At 30.6% G+C, this 16,514-nt stretch overlaps 1 protein-coding gene across 1 annotated transcript in view; it reads left to right on the top strand.

Moving 5' to 3' along the window:
- The window catches only part of dcc (DCC netrin 1 receptor), a 294,705-nt gene that overhangs the window by 238,937 nt on the left and 39,254 nt on the right, over positions 1-16,514 (top strand). The window contains exons 17-20 of the mRNA XM_081365686.1: positions 13,003-13,241; positions 14,131-14,269; positions 15,262-15,369; positions 16,333-16,514. The exon at positions 16,333-16,514 is cut by the window's right edge and continues 13 nt beyond it. Coding sequence (XP_081221812.1) covers positions 13,003-13,241; positions 14,131-14,269; positions 15,262-15,369; positions 16,333-16,514 — 668 coding nt within the window. The remainder of the gene's footprint in view (positions 1-13,002; positions 13,242-14,130; positions 14,270-15,261; positions 15,370-16,332) is intronic.

The raw sequence follows: 16,514 nt of genomic DNA on the forward strand, positions 1-16,514 counted from the left end.
ATGATGATTGATGAGTGATAAGAGAGATGAGTTCTGTGTTCTTGTTTCTGGACTGACTGTCTTCCCTCTGTGGACTGTAGATGTATCCTCTTTACTCGGTGAATCTCACGACTACACTCATATTTCACCCCAGAATCCACACAAACACAGAAACTAGATTTAGCATGAAGAAAATTAAGCTCATTTCTGTGCATATTTCACACAAATTGTCTTTCACTCTGCAAACAATGATGTTCGTCCTCAGTGTTTCTGTCTCGTTCTGCAGCTCTAATATCTGGACATTCTTACATCAAGACACATTTACTGGAGAAGAACAATGACTGAAGATATTAAGACTTGATTAATGAAAAATTAATGAGTTAATAAGTCCAATGGAGTCAGAAAAATATTGTTTTCACTTTGAATTAAGATTATTTTTCTGACTAAGATATTAGTTCTTGTTTTAAACACAAACTCACTTCATTTTAACACATTTTTGACTAAATATCTTCATTCATGTTGTTGCTTCTCCAGTAAATGTATGGAAAACGAGACAGATGATAGTATATAAATATACATTTGCAGTGCATGCATTAATTTAGTCAGCATGAATTCAATGAAACATGAATACTATATTTATAAATGTACTTTACAATATAAATGACGGTTGTCTGATTACAGTTATGAGTAATGTAGAATATTGCTGATTACAGTTATGAGTAATGTAGAATATTGCTGATTACAGTTATGAGTAATGTAGAATATTGCTGATTACAGTTATTATGAGTAATGTATAATATTGCTGATTACAGTTATGAGTAATGTAGAATATTGCTGATTACAGTTATGATGAGTAATGTAGAATATTGCTGATTACAGTTATGAGTAATGTAGAATATTGCTGATTACAGTTATGAGTAATGTAGAATATTGCTGATTACAGTTATGAGTAATGTAGAATATTGCTGATTACAGTTATGAGTAATGTAGAATATTGCTGATTACAGTTATGATGAGTAATGTAGAATATTGCTGATTACAGTTATGAGTAATGTAGAATATTGCTGATTACAGTTATGATGAGTAATGTAGAATATTGCTGATTACAGTTATGAGTAATGTAGAATATTGCTGATTACAGTTATGATGAGTAATGTAGAATATTGCTGATTACAGTTATGATGAGTAATGTAGAATATTGCTGATTACAGTTATGAGTAATGTAGAATATTGCTGATTACAGTTATGATGAGTAATGTAGAATATTGCTGATTACAGTTATGAGTAATGTAGAATATTGCTGATTACAGTTATGATGAGTAATGTAGAATATTGCTGATTACAGTTATGATGAGTAATGTAGAATATTGCTGATTACAGTTATGAGTAATGTAGAATATTGCTGATTACAGTTATGAGTAATGTAGAATATTGCTGATTACAGTTATTATGAGTAATGTAGAATATTGCTGATTACAGTTATGAGTAATGTAGAATATTGCTGATTACAGTTATGAGTAATGTAGAATATTGCTGATTACAGTTATGATGAGTAATGTAGAATATTGCTGATTACAGTTATGATGAGTAATGTAGAATATTGCTGATTACAGTTATGATGAGTAATGTAGAATATTGCTGATTACAGTTATGAGTAATGTAGAATATTGCTGATTACAGTTATGAGTAATGTAGAATATTGCTGATTACAGTTATGATGAGTAATGTAGAATATTGCTGATTACAGTTATGAGTAATGTAGAATATTGCTGATTACAGTTATGAGTAATGTAGAATATTGCTGATTACAGTTATGATGAGTAATGTAGAATATTGCTGATTACAGTTATGATGAGTAATGTAGAATATTGCTGATTACAGTTATTATGACTAATGTAGAATATTGCTGATTACAGTTATGAGTAATGTAGAATATTGCTGATTACAGTTATGAGTAATGTAGAATATTGCTGATTACAGTTATGATGAGTAATGTAGAATATTGCTGATTACAGTTATGATGAGTAATGTAGAATATTGCTGATTACAGTTATGATGAGTAATGTAGAATATTGCTGATTACAGTTATGAGTAATGTAGAATATTGCTGATTACAGTTATTATGAGTAATGTAGAATATTGCTGACTACAGTTATGATGAGTAATGTAGAATATTGCTGATTACAGTTATGATGAGTAATGTAGAATATTGCTGATTACAGTTATGAGTAATGTAGAATATTGCTGATTACAGTTATGATGAGTAATGTAGAATATTGCTGATTACAGTTATGAGTAATGTAGAATATTGCTGATTACAGTTATGAGTAATGTAGAATATTGCTGATTACAGTTATGATGAGTAATGTAGAATATTGCTGATTACAGTTATGATGAGTAATGTAGAATATTGCTGATTACAGTTATGAGTAATGTAGAATATTGCTGATTACAGTTATTATGAGTAATGTAGAATATTGCTGATTACAGTTATGAGTAATGTAGAATATTGCTGATTACAGTTATGAGTAATGTAGAATATTGCTGATTACAGTTATGATGAGTAATGTAGAATATTGCTGATTACAGTTATGAGAAATGTAGAATATTGCTGATTACAGTTATGAGTAATGTATAATATTGCTGATTACAGTTATGATGAGTAATGTAGAATATTGCTGATTACAGTTATGATGAGTAATGTAGAATATTGCTGATTACAGTTATGAGTAATGTAGAATATTGCTGATTACAGTTATTATGAGTAATGTAGAATATTGCTGATTACAGTTATTATGAGTAATGTAGAATATTGCTGATTACAGTTATTATGAGTAATGTAGAATATTGCTGATTACAGTTATGATGAGTAATGTAGAATATTGCTGATTACAGTTATGATGAGTAATGTAGAATATTGCTGATTACAGTTATGAGTAATGTAGAATATTGCTGATTACAGTTATGATGAGTAATGTAGAATATTGCTGATTACAGTTATGAGTAATGTAGAATATTGCTGATTACAGTTATTATGAGTAATGTAGAATATTGCTGATTACAGTTATGAGTAATGTAGAATATTGCTGATTACAGTTATGAGTAATGTAGAATATTGCTGATTACAGTTATGATGAGTAATGTAGAATATTGCTGATTACAGTTATGATGAGTAATGTAGAATATTGCTGATTACAGTTATGAGTAATTTAGAATATTGCTGATTACAGTTATGATGAGTAATGTAGAATATTGCTGATTACAGTTATGAGTAATGTAGAATATTGCTGATTACAGTTATGATGAGTAATGTAGAATATTGCTGATTACAGTTATGAGTAATGTAGAATATTGCTGATTACAGTTATGATGAGTAATGTAGAATATTGCTGATTACAGTTATGAGTAATGTAGAATATTGCTGATTACAGTTATGATGAGTAATGTAGAATATTGCTGATTACAGTTATGAGTAATGTAGAATATTGCTGATTACAGTTATGATGAGTAATGTAGAATATTGCTGATTACAGTTATGAGTAATGTAGAATATTGCTGATTACAGTTATGAGTAATGTAGAATATTGCTGATTACAGTTATGATGAGTAATGTAGAATATTGCTGATTACAGTTATGAGTAATGTAGAATATTGCTGATTACAGTTATGAGTAATGTAGAATATTGCTGATTACAGTTATGATGAGTAATGTAGAATATTGCTGATTACAGTTATGATGAGTAATGTAGAATATTGCTGATTACAGTTATGAGTAATGTAGAATATTGCTGATTACAGTTATTATGAGTAATGTAGAATATTGCTGATTACAGTTATTATGAGTAATGTAGAATATTGCTGATTACAGTTATTATGAGTAATGTAGAATATTGCTGATTACAGTTATGATGAGTAATGTAGAATATTGCTGATTACAGTTATTATGAGTAATGTAGAATATTGCTGATTACAGTTATGAGTAATGTAGAATATTGCTGATTACAGTTATGATGAGTAATGTAGAATATTGCTGATTACAGTTATGAGTAATGTAGAATATTGCTGATTACAGTTATGAGTAATGTAGAATATTGCTGATTACAGTTATGATGAGTAATGTAGAATATTGCTGATTACAGTTATGATGAGTAATGTAGAATATTGCTGATTACAGTTATTATGAGTAATGTAGAATATTGCTGATTACAGTTATGATGAGTAATGTAGAATATTGCTGATTACAGTTATGATGAGTAATGTAGAATATTGCTGATTACAGTTATGATGAGTAATGTAGAATATTGCTGATTACAGTTATTATGAGTAATGTAGAATATTGCTGATTACAGTTATTATGAGTAATGTAGAATATTGCTGATTACAGTTATGATGAGTAATGTAGAATATTGCTGATTACAGTTATGATGAGTAATGTAGAATATTGCTGATTACAGTTATGAGTAATGTAGAATATTGCTGATTACAGTTATGAGTAATGTAGAATATTGCTGATTACAGTTATGATGAGTAATGTAGAATATTGCTGATTACAGTTATGAGTAATGTAGAATATTGCTGATTACAGTTATGATGAGTAATGTAGAATATTGCTGATTACAGTTATGATGAGTAATGTAGAATATTGCTGATTACAGTTATTATGAGTAATGTAGAATATTGCTGATTACAGTTATGATGAGTAATGTAGAATATTGCTGATTACAGTTATGATGAGTAATGTAGAATATTGCTGATTACAGTTATGATGAGTAATGTAGAATATTGCTGATTACAGTTATTATGAGTAATGTAGAATATTGCTGATTACAGTTATGATGAGTAATGTAGAATATTGCTGATTACAGTTATGAGTAATGTAGAATATTGCTGATTACAGTTATGATGAGTAATGTAGAATATTGTTGATTACAGTTATGATGAGTAATGTAGAATATTGCTGATTACAGTTATGATGAGTAATGTATAATATTGCTGATTACAGTTATGAGTAATGTAGAATATTGCTGATTACAGTTATGATGAGTAATGTAGAATATTGCTGATTACAGTTATGATGAGTAATGTAGAATATTGCTGATTACAGTTATGATGAGTAATGTAGAATATTGCTGATTACAGTTATTATGAGTAATGTAGAATATTGCTGATTACAGTTATTATGAGTAATGTAGAATATTGCTGATTACAGTTATGATGAGTAATGTAGAATATTGCTGATTACAGTTATGATGAGTAATGTAGAATATTGCTGATTACAGTTATGATGAGTAATGTAGAATATTGCTGATTACAGTTATGAGTAATGTAGAATATTGCTGATTACAGTTATGAGTAATGTAGAATATTGCTGATTACAGTTATGATGAGTAATGTAGAATATTGCTGATTACAGTTATGATGAGTAATGTAGAATATTGCTGATTACAGTTATGAGTAATGTAGAATATTGCTGATTACAGTTATGAGTAATGTAGAATATTGCTGATTACAGTTATGATGAGTAATGTAGAATATTGCTGATTACAGTTATGAGTAATGTAGAATATTGCTGATTACAGTTATGATGAGTAATGTAGAATATTGCTGATTACAGTTATGATGAGTAATGTAGAATATTGCTGATTACAGTTATTATGAGTAATGTAGAATATTGCTGATTACAGTTATGATGAGTAATGTAGAATATTGCTGATTACAGTTATGATGAGTAATGTAGAATATTGCTGATTACAGTTATGATGAGTAATGTAGAATATTGCTGATTACAGTTATGATGAGTAATGTAGAATATTGCTGATTACAGTTATGAGTAATGTAGAATATTGCTGATTACAGTTATGAGTAATGTAGAATATTGCTGATTACAGTTATTATGAGTAATGTAGAATATTGCTGATTACAGTTATGATGAGTAATGTAGAATATTGCTGATTACAGTTATGATGAGTAATGTAGAATATTGCTGATTACAGTTATGAGTAATGTAGAATATTGCTGATTACAGTTATGAGTAATGTAGAATATTGCTGATTACAGTTATGAGTAATGTAGAATATTGCTGATTACAGTTATGATGAGTAATGTAGAATATTGCTGATTACAGTTATGAGTAATGTAGAATATTGCTGATTACAGTTATGAGTAATGTAGAATATTGCTGATTACAGTTATGAGTAATGTATAATATTGCTGATTACAGTTATTATGAGTAATGTAGAATATTGCTGATTACAGTTATGAGTAATGTAGAATATTGCTGATTACAGTTATGATGAGTAATGTAGAATATTGCTGATTACAGTTATTATGAGTAATGTAGAATATTGCTGATTACAGTTATGATGAGTAATGTAGAATATTGCTGATTACAGTTATGATGAGTAATGTAGAATATTGCTGATTACAGTTATGATGAGTAATGTAGAATATTGCTGATTACAGTTATGATGAGTAATGTAGAATATTGCTGATTACAGTTATGATGAGTAATGTAGAATATTGCTGATTACAGTTATGATGAGTAATGTAGAATATTGCTGATTACAGTTATGAGTAATGTATAATATTGCTGATTACAGTTATGAGTAATGTATAATATTGCTGATTACAGTTATTATGAGTAATGTAGAATATTGCTGATTACAGTTATGAGTAATGTAGAATATTGCTGATTACAGTTATGATGAGTAATGTAGAATATTGCTGATTACAGTTATGAGTAATGTAGAATATTGCTGATTACAGTTATGAGTAATGTAGAATATTGCTGATTACAGTTATTATGAGTAATGTAGAATATTGCTGATTACAGTTATGATGAGTAATGTAGAATATTGCTGATTACAGTTATGAGTAATGTAGAATATTGCTGATTACAGTTATGATGAGTAATGTAGAATATTGCTGATTACAGTTATGAGTAATGTAGAATATTGCTGATTACAGTTATGAGTAATGTATAATATTGCTGATTACAGTTATGAGTAATGTAGAATATTGCTGATTACAGTTATTATGAGTAATGTAGAATATTGCTGATTACAGTTATGAGTAATGTAGAATATTGCTGATTACAGTTATGATGAGTAATGTAGAATATTGCTGATTACAGTTATTATGAGTAATGTAGAATATTGCTGATTACAGTTATGATGAGTAATGTAGAATATTGCTGATTACAGTTATGAGTAATGTAGAATATTGCTGATTACAGTTATGAGTAATGTAGAATATTGCTGATTACAGTTATGAGTAATGTATAATATTGCTGATTACAGTTATTATGAGTAATGTAGAATATTGCTGATTACAGTTATGAGTAATGTAGAATATTGCTGATTACAGTTATGATGAGTAATGTAGAATATTGCTGATTACAGTTATTATGAGTAATGTAGAATATTGCTGATTACAGTTATGATGAGTAATGTAGAATATTGCTGATTACAGTTATGATGAGTAATGTAGAATATTGCTGATTACAGTTATGAGTAATGTAGAATATTGCTGATTACAGTTATGATGAGTAATGTAGAATATTGCTGATTACAGTTATGAGTAATGTATAATATTGCTGATTACAGTTATTATGAGTAATGTAGAATATTGCTGATTACAGTTATGAGTAATGTAGAATATTGCTGATTACAGTTATGATGAGTAATGTAGAATATTGCTGATTACAGTTATGAGTAATGTAGAATATTGCTGATTACAGTTATGAGTAATGTAGAATATTGCTGATTACAGTTATTATGAGTAATGTAGAATATTGCTGATTACAGTTATGAGTAATGTAGAATATTGCTGATTACAGTTATGAGTAATGTAGAATATTGCTGATTACAGTTATGAGTAATGTATAATATTGCTGATTACAGTTATGAGTAATGTAGAATATTGCTGATTACAGTTATTATGAGTAATGTAGAATATTGCTGATTACAGTTATGAGTAATGTAGAATATTGCTGATTACAGTTATGATGAGTAATGTAGAATATTGCTGATTACAGTTATGATGAGTAATGTAGAATATTGCTGATTACAGTTATGATGAGTAATGTAGAATATTGCTGATTACAGTTATGAGTAATGTAGAATATTGCTGATTACAGTTATGAGTAATGTAGAATATTGCTGATTACAGTTATGATGAGTAATGTATAATATTGCTGATTACAGTTATTATGAGTAATGTAGAATATTGCTGATTACAGTTATGAGTAATGTAGAATATTGCTGATTACAGTTATGAGTAATGTAGAATATTGCTGATTACAGTTATTATGAGTAATGTATAATATTGCTGATTACAGTTATTATGAGTAATGTAGAATATTGCTGATTACAGTTATGATGAGTAATGTAGAATATTGCTGATTACAGTTATGAGTAATGTAGAATATTGCTGATTACAGTTATGATGAGTAATGTAGAATATTGCTGATTACAGTTATGAGTAATGTAGAATATTGCTGATTACAGTTATGAGTAATGTAGAATATTGCTGATTACAGTTATGAGTAATGTAGAATATTGCTGATTACAGTTATGAGTAATGTAGAATATTGCTGATTACAGTTATGATGAGTAATATAGAATATTGCTGATTACAGTTATTATGAGTAATGTAGAATATTGCTGATTACAGTTATGAGTAATGTAGAATATTGCTGATTACAGTTATGAGTAATGTAGAATATTGCTGATTACAGTTATGATGAGTAATGTAGAATATTGCTGATTACAGTTATTATGAGTAATGTAGAATATTGCTGATTACAGTTATGAGTAATGTAGAATATTGCTGATTACAGTTATGAGTAATGTAGAATATTGCTGATTACAGTTATGAGTAATGTATAATATTGCTGATTACAGTTATGAGTAATGTAGAATATTGCTGATTACAGTTATGATGAGTAATGTAGAATATTGCTGATTACAGTTATGATGAGTAATGTAGAATATTGCTGATTACAGTTATGATGAGTAATGTAGAATATTGCTGATTACAGTTATGAGTAATGTAGAATATTGCTGATTACAGTTATGATGAGTAATGTAGAATATTGCTGATTACAGTTATGAGTAATGTATAATATTGCTGATTACAGTTATTATGAGTAATGTAGAATATTGCTGATTACAGTTATGAGTAATGTAGAATATTGCTGATTACAGTTATGATGAGTAATGTAGAATATTGCTGATTACAGTTATGAGTAATGTAGAATATTGCTGATTACAGTTATGAGTAATGTAGAATATTGCTGATTACAGTTATTATGAGTAATGTAGAATATTGCTGATTACAGTTATGATGAGTAATGTAGAATATTGCTGATTACAGTTATGAGTAATGTAGAATATTGCTGATTACAGTTATGATGAGTAATGTAGAATATTGCTGATTACAGTTATGAGTAATGTAGAATATTGCTGATTACAGTTATGAGTAATGTATAATATTGCTGATTACAGTTATGAGTAATGTAGAATATTGCTGATTACAGTTATTATGAGTAATGTAGAATATTGCTGATTACAGTTATGAGTAATGTAGAATATTGCTGATTACAGTTATGATGAGTAATGTAGAATATTGCTGATTACAGTTATGATGAGTAATGTAGAATATTGCTGATTACAGTTATGAGTAATGTAGAATATTGCTGATTACAGTTATGAGTAATGTAGAATATTGCTGATTACAGTTATGATGAGTAATGTAGAATATTGCTGATTACAGTTATCATGAGTAATGTAGAATATTGCTGATTACAGTTATGAGTAATGTAGAATATTGCTGATTACAGTTATGATGAGTAATGTAGAATATTGCTGATTACAGTTATTATGAGTAATGTAGAATATTGCTGATTACAGTTATGAGTAATGTAGAATATTGCTGATTACAGTTATGATGAGTAATGTAGAATATTGCTGATTACAGTTATTATGAGTAATGTAGAATATTGCTGATTACAGTTATGATGAGTAATGTAGAATATTGCTGATTACAGTTATGAGTAATGTAGAATATTGCTGATTACAGTTATGAGTAATGTAGAATATTGCTGATTACAGTTATGAGTAATGTATAATATTGCTGATTACAGTTATTATGAGTAATGTAGAATATTGCTGATTACAGTTATGAGTAATGTAGAATATTGCTGATTACAGTTATGATGAGTAATGTAGAATATTGCTGATTACAGTTATTATGAGTAATGTAGAATATTGCTGATTACAGTTATGATGAGTAATGTAGAATATTGCTGATTACAGTTATGAGTAATGTAGAATATTGCTGATTACAGTTATGAGTAATGTAGAATATTGCTGATTACAGTTATTATGAGTAATGTAGAATATTGCTGATTACAGTTATGAGTAATGTAGAATATTGCTGATTACAGTTATGAGTAATGTAGAATATTGCTGATTACAGTTATGAGTAATGTATAATATTGCTGATTACAGTTATGAGTAATGTAGAATATTGCTGATTACAGTTATTATGAGTAATGTAGAATATTGCTGATTACAGTTATGAGTAATGTAGAATATTGCTGATTACAGTTATGATGAGTAATGTAGAATATTGCTGATTACAGTTATGATGAGTAATGTAGAATATTGCTGATTACAGTTATGATGAGTAATGTAGAATATTGCTGATTACAGTTATTATGAGTAATGTAGAATATTGCTGATTACAGTTATGAGTAATGTAGAATATTGCTGATTACAGTTATGATGAGTAATGTAGAATATTGCTGATTACAGTTATGAGTAATGTAGAATATTGCTGATTACAGTTATGAGTAATGTAGAATATTGCTGATTGCAGTTATGATGAGTAATGTATAATATTGCTGATTACAGTTATTATGAGTAATGTAGAATATTGCTGATTACAGTTATGAGTAATGTAGAATATTGCTGATTACAGTTATGAGTAATGTAGAATATTGCTGATTACAGTTATTATGAGTAATGTATAATATTGCTGATTACAGTTATTATGAGTAATGTAGAATATTGCTGATTACAGTTATGATGAGTAATGTAGAATATTGCTGATTACAGTTATGAGTAATGTAGAATATTGCTGATTACAGTTATGATGAGTAATGTAGAATATTGCTGATTACAGTTATGAGTAATGTAGAATATTGCTGATTACAGTTATGAGTAATGTAGAATATTGCTGATTACAGTTATGAGTAATGTAGAATATTGCTGATTACAGTTATGAGTAATGTAGAATATTGCTGATTACAGTTATGATGAGTAATGTAGAATATTGCTGATTACAGTTATTATGAGTAATGTAGAATATTGCTGATTACAGTTATGAGTAATGTAGAATATTGCTGATTACAGTTATGAGTAATGTAGAATATTGCTGATTACAGTTATGATGAGTAATGTAGAATATTGCTGATTACAGTTATTATGAGTAATGTAGAATATTGCTGATTACAGTTATGAGTAATGTAGAATATTGCTGATTACAGTTATGAGTAATGTAGAATATTGCTGATTACAGTTATGAGTAATGTATAATATTGCTGATTACAGTTATGAGTAATGTAGAATATTGCTGATTACAGTTATTATGAGTAATGTAGAATATTGCTGATTACAGTTATGAGTAATGTAGAATATTGCTGATTACAGTTATGATGAGTAATGTAGAATATTGCTGATTACAGTTATGATGAGTAATGTAGAATATTGCTGATTACAGTTATGATGAGTAATGTAGAATATTGCTGATTACAGTTATGAGTAATGTAGAATATTGCTGATTACAGTTATGAGTAATGTAGAATATTGCTGATTACAGTTATGATGAGCAATGTAGAATATTGCTGATTACAGTTATGAGTAATGTAGAATATTGCTGATTACAGTTATGATGAGTAATGTAGAATATTGCTGATTACAGTTATGATGAGTAATGTAGAATATTGCTGATTACAGTTATGATGAGTAATGTAGAATATTGCTGATTACAGTTATGAGTAATGTAGAATATTGCTGATTACAGTTATGATGAGTAATGTAGAATATTGCTGATTACAGTTATGATGAGTAATGTAGAATATTGCTGATTACAGTTATGAGTAATGTAGAATATTGCTGATTACAGTTATGAGTAATGTAGAATATTGCTGATTACAGTTATGATGAGTAATGTAGAATATTGCTGATTACAGTTATTATGAGTAATGTAGAATATTGCTGATTACAGTTATGAGTAATGTAGAATATTGCTGATTACAGTTATGAGTAATGTAGAATATTGCTGATTACAGTTATGATGAGTAATGTAGAATATTGCTGATTACAGTTATTATGAGTAATGTAGAATATTGCTGATTACAGTTATGAGTAATGTAGAATATTGCTGATTACAGTTATGAGTAATGTAGAATATTGCTGATTACAGTTATGAGTAATGTAGAATATTGCTGATTACAGTTATGATGAGTAATGTAGAATATTGCTGATTACAGTTATGAGTAATGTAGAATATTGCTGATTACAGTTATTATGAGTAATGTAGAATATTGCTGGTTGGTGTTGTGTTGAAATATGGTTGATGTTTGCTGAGATTCACCCTGTGCACTAAAAACTGGTAACCTTAAAACAGTTACTTGCAAAGAAAGCGCTAGTTGCACATTGAAATAAACATGACATTTTTTATAGTGTAACATAAACTAAATGATCTGGTTCAATGCCTAATGCATCAGGAAAACTCATTCTGAGGGATTGGTCAGGAATAAATAACTCTGGAGTTGCAGGTTACCAGTTTTTCCAGAGTAGCTCTTCTAAACGTCACTCTCTAGATCTCAATGTTCTGCTTTTGTCTCTCTCTGTCACTCCATTCTCCCTCCTTTATTCCTCCGGTCCGCTTTCATCTCTGGTCACTTATGATTTATGATCTGCATAACCCTGATCACACACACACACACACACGCAGACCCCTCAGACCCGTCCGATGACGATCTCTTCCATCTGTTTGATAAATTCCCCACCCCTGTCCCAGACACCTCCACTCCCATGATTCCTCCTGTAGGTGTTCAGGCCGTGCCACTCACGTCAGACTCGGTGCGGGTAAGTTGGGCCGACAACTCCATTCCCAAAAACCAGAAGTCGCCGGAAGTGCGTTACTACTCCGTCAAGTGGAAGACCAGCCACTCCACCAGCGGAAAATACAAGGTGAACCCCGGAATACCGCGGTGAACTGATTTAGGAATTAGCCGGTACTCTGGAAAATAATTGTGATTTTAACGGTAAAAGACTGTAAAAATGCTACGGTGAAAAACTGTTAATTGGTTTACAGAAAGTTTCCGTACTATATACGGTGATCTAACTGTACATTTAATGTAATTTTACAGTTAAAATTTACAGTTTTTGGAAGTAAAAAAGAACAAGTCGTTGTAAAATTTACAGTGAAAAACCGTAAATGTTCATTCCCACAATTCCTTGCGTGACACTTCACATCTGATGTATTTTTGTTGAAATAACTGTTTCTTCATAGTTTTTTCTAATCAGTGATGTACATTAGGGTTTTATGTTACATTTAATGTTGTTAAATTAGTGTTTATATCATTTTTACACTGTCGTGTGTGTTTAGTGTGTGTGTGAGTAACACTGAGCAGCTTCTGTATATTAGTATTAACTCTTGTGGAAAAGCTGCTTGTGACGAGCTTTGATTGATCATGTGACTCTCATCTCCACTGTGATTGGTGGATGTCAGTGAATTACAATAGTACAATATATATACTTCAATATATCGGTAAATTAACTTTATATCAGATAGTGAAATACAGTTTTTTTACTGTAAATGTAAGTTAAGTCTGTAAAACCTAAAATGTTGCTACCGTATTTTTAACAGTAAATTTTTAGGCCATTTTTTACCGTACATTTTCTTTACAGTGTACCATAATATACAACCTTAGTATCAGATCAGACCTTTTTTGTGTGAGATATTACAAAGAATGGTCTTGACCATGTGTGTGTGTGTGTGTGTGTGTGTGTGTGTGTGTGTGTGTGTGTGTGTGTGTGTGTGTGTGTGTGTGTGTGTGTGTGTGTGTGTGTGTGTCAGTCGGCTGATACGACGGCTCTCAGTCACACCGTCACGGCTCTGAAGCCCAACACGATGTACGAGTTTTCTGTAATGGTGACCAAAGGCCGCAAGTCCAGCACATGGAGTATGACAGCGCACGCCACCACCTATGAAGCAGGTACACACACACACACACACACACACACACACACACACGTGAGAATAATCAGATGGACCGAAGCAGCTTTCAGGTTTTTCAAAACATTTCCAGCAAAAAAAATATTATTTTAGCTGTAAATAACTATCATGGAATTATTGACACTGTAAGAAAATAAAATTAATTAATTAATTAAATAAAATCAATCAAAATAAAACTTCATACATACTAAAACCTTAATAAGTAAAATGTCAAATTAAAATGAAAATAAAAAATAAAACACTTACAAAAAAACATTTGTTTTATGTTTTCACCTGCATGTCATGTGACCATTAGCAGACAGCAATCGAGAACATGTGAATGTGTTGATAAATTATTGAATTATTATTAAAAAATAATAAGGGGTTCAGCTGACAGGTTAAGGTATAATTACTCAGGCATTTATGACATGACTCACGCTGTGTTCGTGACACACACACTCCTGCATAAACACAGTTCTTCACGATAGACACGGTTATCACTGAACACATTAGACGCAGGATCACACACTCATATCTGTAATTACGCTGTTTAATTAGTGCTGGAAATAAAGCCAGAACTACACTGCAAATGCTGTTCTCACTCAGTGTCGTGTTTTCTGGGGGAAATAAATCAAAATGAAGTGAGTTTTTGCTTAAAACAAGTACAATTATCTACCAAGGGAGAAAGAAAAATAATCATGTTTCTGTTTGAATTAACATTATTTTTCTTTCCCCATTGGCAGATCATTTTGCTTTTTATAAGCAACAACTCACTTCATTTTGATTAATTCCACTGGAAAACAAGACATTATATTTTAAGGAATTTTACTCCTCTAGTAAATGCATCTTGATTTAAGAATGTTTAGATATTTGGACTGGAAACCAGACAAAAACACTGAGTGAGAACAGCATGTTTTGCCGTGTTCTGAGTTCTGAGTGAAGTCACAGACATCACGTGTGAAAGCACAAAATCTCTCTCTTTCCATTGGTCAGCGCCAAGCTCCGCCCCTAAGGACCTGACTGTGATTGGCCGAGAGGGACGCCCGCGAGCCATTCTGATTAGCTGGCAGCCGCCGCTGGAGGCCAACGGGCGAATCACAGGTGAGAAGCTCAAACTCAAGTCCGAAAAATCCACTTTCTTCAAAGGGAAACAAGATTATTTTTCAGACTCCATCTGCAGATATTTGTTCTTGTTTTAAGCACAAACTCGTCATTAAACAAGTCTGAATATCTTCACTCAGTTTGCTTCTCCAGTAAATGTATCTTGATTTAACCCTCTGGTGCTCTTCGTCATTTCTGACCGAAAATAAATAAATAAAATTTAATCGGAATGGTCCGAAACTTGGTAAAGGTTTTGGCTCTTGCTGTGTGAACACACACAATAATCATGGCCATGACTGGAACAGGTTTAATGGTCCTGATAACAATAGCCACACTTGAGCTCCTCGCGGTCAGAAATGACCCATTGGAAATGAATGAGAGACGAGTTTCCTCTAGTGGAAGCGTTTGGTACTGCAGCCGAACAACATCTCACTGAAAGACCAGCTTTGGAGATATCAGCCTCACATTTGAACACAACTTGTTTAGATTTATGCCTGTGATTGTCTCACAGTTTTAGAGTAAAACATGTTTTTGGAAAATATATACTTCATATAAAAATTTTAAAAGGTAGTTTTGCACATTTTCAGTTTAAGCTGGACATTTAATTTTCAGTGAATAAATATAATTTATTTAAATATAATTTAGTACCATAAAATCCCCTAAAATACAAAATATGAAATAAAAAACATTATCGAATTAAAAATATAGTACATAAATTTAATTGAAATAAAAAATCTGTCATTTTTGACCGGCTCGCGAATGAATGTTTATATATGTATGCTGAGGAAAAGCAGGATTATCTAATGATGTTTATCCTCTATAAACTCGGTCGGATCATCGGCTGCTGTGTTTCTGAGCACACACTCAGACATCTGCAAACCCCTCGTGTGTCTTCATAGACGCCCTCGTTACACACACACTCCCGCTCAGCAGAGATTTGACCTTTGACCTCTCCTGTGTCAGGGTATATTCTCTACTACACTCTGGACAAGCACATGCCGATCGACGACTGGGTGATGGAGCCCATCGCTGGAGACCGGCTCACACACCAGGTCCTGGACCTCAACCTGGACACCGTCTACTTCTTCCGCATCCAGGCCAAGAACGCCAAAGGAGTCGGGCCGCTGTCAGAGCCCGTGCAGTAC

This window comes from Scardinius erythrophthalmus (assembly GCF_964197995.2).
Source record: "Scardinius erythrophthalmus genome assembly, chromosome: 5".
NCBI lineage: Eukaryota > Metazoa > Chordata > Actinopteri > Cypriniformes > Leuciscidae > Scardinius > Scardinius erythrophthalmus.